The 6,288-nt window shown below is 36.6% G+C and overlaps 1 protein-coding gene across 3 annotated transcripts; it reads left to right on the top strand.

Moving 5' to 3' along the window:
• Positions 1-116: 116 nt before the first annotated feature.
• LOC144010554 (sterile alpha motif domain-containing protein 12-like) lies at positions 117-4,286 on the top strand. 3 transcript variants are annotated; one of them, XM_077510923.1, is made up of 4 exons: positions 117-261; positions 2,293-2,443; positions 2,569-2,709; positions 3,936-4,286. In XM_077510923.1, the coding sequence occupies exons 2-4, from the start codon at positions 2,323-2,325 to the stop codon at positions 3,950-3,952; spliced, it is 279 nt and encodes a 92-aa protein (XP_077367049.1). In that variant the 5' UTR covers positions 117-261; positions 2,293-2,322; the 3' UTR covers positions 3,953-4,286. The 3 variants fall into 3 exon arrangements, with proteins under 3 accessions (XP_077367049.1, XP_077367051.1, XP_077367050.1); XM_077510925.1 differs by having other exon boundaries at positions 138-261; positions 2,314-2,443; XM_077510924.1 differs by having other exon boundaries at positions 138-261; positions 2,309-2,443.
• Positions 4,287-6,288: the final 2,002 nt, after the last annotated feature.

The raw sequence follows: 6,288 nt of genomic DNA, 5'->3' as shown, positions 1-6,288 counted from the left end.
TGTTTTATTTATTTAATACGGTTTAAAAATGTCAAAGAAAAGAAAAAGAGGAAGAATATTTTTTTTGGTCTTCTTTTAAAACGCCTTGTTGTTTCCTTCTGTCAATTCTGAGCACAAGTGAACACACCTGAAGGGGGTGTGGTCACGTCCAGGTGGTGGTCGCCTTCCTTATTATGGACAAGTTGAGGCAAGCGGCGGTCGGTGGCGTTATTGTTTGAAAACAGCCACAAAACTCTCACTAGCACCTACACCTGGAAGAAGGTAATACAAAAAAAAAGACTCGTCTATAAGTTTATAATTTAACAATAAAAGGTTTAGTATGATTTAGGAAATTTATATGCGTCCGTGTACCGTTCGTTGTTGACGAGCGGCGTCACCAGACTCCGTAAAATATTCGCTTGATTTTGGTGCTATTATTTTCCAAATGTTCAAATATTCAAATGTGCATAAAATGCAACACTCGACTGATTAATATGATATTAAATGTAGCAATTCGGCGCCTATTTTGACTACCACAACATGACAGAATGTTGTTCGTCGTACGTGGCTGTTTTCCATGGAAAGCAAAATGGCGGCTTGGCTTTTTATTTTAACACAAATGGAGAAAAAAAAAGTGTATCTTACGCGTTTAATAGACAACGACGGGAGTTTAACCGATAAAAGTGTGTTGAAAATTGTTGCGCAAGAGCTTCGTTGTACATTGAACAAACTGTGCTTGCCACAAGATGGCGTCATTGCATCGGTTAAAAAAAAACGACTTGACAAGCGAAATTACACGACCGAGGCTGTAAACAAGTTTTTGCTCTGACTAACCAATCAGAGAGTGAGAAAATATACTGACGTCATCGAGGGGGTCAGCTTGCTGGCCTTGTGAGGACGAATATGACGTTTGATTGATTGAAGAAACACTGACGTTAAGTTACACACGCCCTTGTTGACATGGCAACAAATAGACTGAAAAAATATTATCATCCACATACATACGTAGATGTTAAGAGACTGAATTGTGTCAAAATGTGCAAAAGCAAGAAATCTCCTTTTAAAAAGAGAGAAGACGACGAGCTGGTTTCTTCACCGTCACCTTGACTTTTAAAGTCCTGAAATGTTTTCGCAGTGTATGCCAATGAGTCCGTTGTGACTCCGGCGTCGCCACTAATTAACACAGGAAATGACATTCCTACATTTTACTGAAAAGGTCACATCAACAATTTATTTATTTATTTATTTATTTTTTTTTCACCCTCAGGAGGATTTGTTGTTAGCAAACTTGACTTTTTTTTTTTTTTTTTTTCCCCTTCCCGGTATGTCAGCGGATTTCACTCTCGGTTTTTGGCATAATGTTGTCCCACTTGGCCAATTTTGCTAGCGCACCCGAGGCTAACTTTGCGCTACCTCAAGTGCGGACAGTGAAAATAATCAGTTACGATGCTAAATATTTGCTTGTCTAATACGATTTGCTGTCATATAAACTAAAAATATCCTGCCAAATCAATAGTATTCTTGCGTTGACGTTTTTAAACCAAAAAAAAAAAAAAAAAAAGTTTAAAGATGATCGTCTTGGGGACCTTTTGCACTCTTGTGTAACGTAGTCAAAATCAATCGGTTTCCTCGTTTTGGAAAGGAGAATGCTGACGAGGAGCGTGTGCTGTACTCCGAATCTTTATTTCTTCCTGACCTCTCACCTCAAGCTTCCTCAAATTGCTCGAGTCGGATCGCCTTCAAGAATCGATGGCGGTCTCGCGTGGTCATAAATAATACCCTGAAAAATGTCGCGAATGTTTGAAATGATCACCGCCCGGGTCGATCCCACGAGTTTCTTTGCTGACATACAGGTGCGTTGTGCAAACACGTCTATCTAAAAATATATTTTTTTCTCCAATTCCTAACTTCAAAAAGTTTCTATCTGTTACCGTTTTGCAGCAATTAGCATTAGAAGAGAGCTAAGTTTCATCAGTTTTCACAAATCTATTTAAAATTGTAAGTAATTTAGCTTTTTTTTTTTTTTTCAACATGGCCTTGGTTGATCTCTTATACTCTGCTGCCACTTGCTGGCCGTTTGTGTAATAACTACCATTTCTGCAACCGTTCTTTGCAGTTGAGAGGCTGCATCAAAGCCTTCTGTATACTCTAGCATAAAAAACAAAACAAAACAAAAAAACGTATAAATACGTCTTTGGGACACTTAGAACATTAAAAAAACATATTTACACGTTATTGGGAGCAAATGAGTTAATAGATGTCAAACAGGTAAACCTGCCAATGATTTTTTTTTTTTTTTTTCCCGTCTCGTAGCCGCTTTGTCGGAGAGGACAGTTTGCGGCGATGGAAGCGTCCAAGCGGGTGTCGTCGTGGTCCGTGCAGGATGTGCTGGAGTGGATCGAAAAGTGCTATCCCACCCTGGTGGGCGTGCTCCACAAGGCCGTCATCAAACACGCCATCTCAGGTGCGTAGACGATCGCCTTGAATCGTTTTTTTTTTTTTTTTTTGTCTTTCAGCTTCATGTTGCGCAAGATTTCATATCCGGTATTAATTGTGAAAGTAACTGTTGTGGTGTACTTGTACTTGTAGGTCGCCCGCTGCTGAGGCTGCGGGAGCACCACCTGCACCTCCTCGGCGTGGACTCGGAGGATCAGCAGCAGGAGATGTTGCAGGATCTCCTTCTCCTCAGAGTGCAGGAGGAGGTGGGAGAGCTGGACGACATCTGCTCGGGTGAGCGCAGCTAAAAAAAAAAAAAATTAGGAAAGCTGAAATGATGAGTTCTAATTTCCTCAATCGAGTCGATTTCCATTCACAAATTAATTTCCATTTTAATTTTCCCGATTCGCTTCAGTTTCATCTGATTTATGGAACATCAAGGACATGATAAAAACTCCAAAAATTTGTAATCATAAAGTACATTTTGTGGAGGCAGTAACTGGTCAAATGATTTTGTTTATTCCTGAAAGTAACACGTGTTGTAATCACTACACAAACGTTGACATCAGCAAGGATGAGATGAAAATATTTTTGTAGTTCATAATTCAATAATTGTAAATGTAAAGATTTTAAATTGTCTGAAAGTGTAATAGGTTAGCTCTTCCATAAATGTAATAAAATACTTTTGAATTCATGTGAACAGTCAATTTCAAGAAAGATTTATTGTTTTATGAAAAGATATTGGAGCTCCAAATGAAAATAGATTTTATTATTATTATTATTATTATTATTATTTTTATTTTTATTTTTTTTTATTTAATTTTATTTTTTTTTAAATCCCAGCCCTAATATTACAAGTTCAAGATCTTTATTTAAATCAGACATGAGCTAGTAAAATTGCAGAAATGTAATTATTTTTTTTTTCCCGACGTACCAGCATGAGTGGCATGAAAATTGTATGTTGCGAGTATGAGGATGTATTGCTGCGTATGCTTATGAATTTCATGTACATACGCTATTTGCAAATGTACATATATGTCAAAAGTGCACAAGCAGGATTGCACATTTTTCTTTCATTGAAATGTCTTAACTTATTGTATTAATCATGAAATAAGTCAAAACATATAAAGAATAAGTGGTAGTACTAGATAAGTTTTCAACTTCTTCCTGCTCCCTTTGAACACGTAAACTATCACCAATGATTGTATAAGTTTCTTCTTTCTTTTATTTATTTATTTTTCTGCTAATTGTTTATGTTTATATGTTGAATAAACAAACAATCTTACTGCAATTAATTCCTAAAAGTCATTTTCAGTTGACAGCAAGTAGCAGCACAAGGCAAAATGGCCGCCCCTTGAGATGGATTAAAAATAGGTGGATTTTTTTTTTTTTTTTTGTGCTTAATTTATTTTCCATAAATGCAATATTAATCAGAATGTGGGGGTGCATGGAACATGACTGGGGGGAGAAAAAACAAAACAAAACAAAAAAACATCTTATTTCCTGTTCTCTTTTTACAGAATGTTTCCCGGCGTAACAGACGTTCATTTTCCAATTCCGGTTCCGAACCCGTTGCATCCATTTTTCATCCAGTCATCCGTCGGCAGACAAGGTGAGGGTGACGGACATCTTAGCTGAAGAAGAAGAATCGATGGCGAGGGGTGGGGGAAAAAAAAAGAGAAAAAAAAAGTCATTTCCCGTGTGAAACGTGAGCACGGCAGATAGATGTTATCAAAATTCGTATTATTATTATTATTATCCTTTGTTGTTGTGCGGTGAATTAGGACAACCAAGTGGTCACAAACATTTACACAATGGCACTTTTAAAAAATTATTTTCAAATATATATAAACTGAGGTGGTGCATCTGGATTATTTACATGTATTTTTTTTAATAACAGGACTTTGTATGGGATAATAAGTCATCTCTTCCTTCCATTTTGCCACCTTAATGTCATTTCACGTCAAAAGCTTCACATATGAATTGTGAAATTGTGAGGAGGCACGTATGTATGGAGGAACAAAACTCGAAATAAATAAATGACCTAATAAATTACTAAAAGTGAAAATAAAACAATATAAAAAAATATAATTAAATTATATCAAAAAATAAATATAAATGGAAATAAATACGTTTTTATTTTCACTTTTAGTCATTTACTTATTTAGTCATGTATTTATTTATTTTTTATTTTTTTATTTAGTCATTCATTTATTTAGTTATTTATTTTGAATTTTAGCAGTTTTAGGCCTAAATGACTAAATAAATAAATGACTAAATAGATAAATAAATTACTCAATAAATAAATGATCAAATAAATAAATAACCAAATAAAAGATAAATAAATGACTAAATAGATAAATGACTCAATAAATAAATGACTAAATAAATAAATGACTCAAATGACTAAAAGTGAAAATTAAAACGGTTTTATTTCCATTTATATATATATATATATATATATATTTTTTTTAGATATAATCTTCGAATTACATATTTTTATATTGATTTTTATTTTCACTTTAGGTCATTTATTTATTTCAAATGTTGGCAGTTTTGGTCCTCCATACGTATGGATGAATGAAAGGACAGACGGACGGACAGACAGACTAATGAAGAGTCTCGGCGCAAGAGACGCCAATCGATCAGTGTTTGGACCGCGCCAATCATCCGACAATTAGTGCTAATTAGACGAGGAGCCGACACAGCATATAATCGACCTTCCGGTATACATTCATACATCATATCGCGCGTATCGCATTTCCACTCCATTTCTAAACGAGATCCTGCAGATAGCCGACTTGAAAAGTTTCTCCGTGTGGAGTTGTGGAAAGTGTATCATTTCAGTGACGGAACCGAATAGAAGGAAAAGAAGAAGAAGCGAGGAAGGCAATTACGCTCAATTTGATCTCCATTTGGACTTTCTGGGCCAGAAGCGATGACGCTCATTTGTATCAAAGATTCATTCCTTACGCGCACGTACCCAGCCCGTCGCAGATTTATGGCGCTGCCGCCGGACCGATCAATAATAACAGCCCCTCCCCACCCCCACACTGCCCCCTCATTGGAATTCCAATAGCCGCGTGAATTACGAGGAAACTAGCGAATGACGGGAATGCGTTTGCTGTGCTCTACTGTTAAAAAGCAACACTGAAAGGGGAAATGCAGGGATTTCTGGCGAGAAAATCAACAATCTTCCTTTTTGTGGGGAAACTATTCAGGCAGGGCAAAAGCACCGTTAAAAAGGAGCATTGTGAATTTTCTGAAAATGTCCCATCTTTCTTCACATTGAAAGTGTAACATTAATGATCTGCAGCGATTTCTAGCAAGTAACTGGGAGAGTCCTACACGTGACAACTATCTCCCCTATATTATTCATATTAATAAAAGCGCTCGAGGAAATGAGGCCGACAGCAAACATCAAATGAGCGAATTTTTGGCACGTGTGGAATGTGTCCTACACATGACAACAATCTCCCATATCAAATATATAAAGCAATACTTGAGCCATTTTCAGCAATAAAGTTTGATATCTTCGTTATTGTTTTCATGTAGATTTAATAATAATTTTTCTACTTGCTGTCGCCTGATGATGACATCACCTGTGATGAGGAAGTAGGTGACGACCAATCATGGCTCAGTTTGCTGACCAAACCTAGAAAACGGGTGAGCCGTGATTGGTCGTTATACTTCCTCATCACAGGTGATGTCATCGTCAGTCGACAGCAAGTGGGAAAATTTAAAGGTGTTTATTGTATGCAAAAAAAAAATGTAGTTATCAAATTCATTCTGGGCAAAATACTATTTATCTAAATGAAACCGAAAGGAAGTCAGGTGTGAGCGCAGGTGTGACGTGCGAGGCGTCAAGCATGA

The sequence above is a fragment of the Festucalex cinctus genome, chromosome 21, assembly GCF_051991245.1.
Source record: "Festucalex cinctus isolate MCC-2025b chromosome 21, RoL_Fcin_1.0, whole genome shotgun sequence".
NCBI classification, from domain to species: Eukaryota; Metazoa; Chordata; class Actinopteri; order Syngnathiformes; family Syngnathidae; genus Festucalex; species Festucalex cinctus.
This window is presented reverse-complemented; position numbering and strand designations above follow the sequence as displayed.

What these genes read in the sequence shown, in the direction of transcription:
- LOC144010554 (XM_077510923.1), top strand. Translation starts at nt 2,323, where the DNA reads ATGGAAGCGTCCAAGCGGGTGTCGTCGTGGTCCGTGCAGGATGTGCTG. An exon ending in CATCAAACACGCCATCTCAG is followed by an intron (nt 2,444 to 2,568) that starts GTGCGTAGACGA and finishes TTGTACTTGTAG; the next exon opens with GTCGCCCGCTGCTGAGGCTG.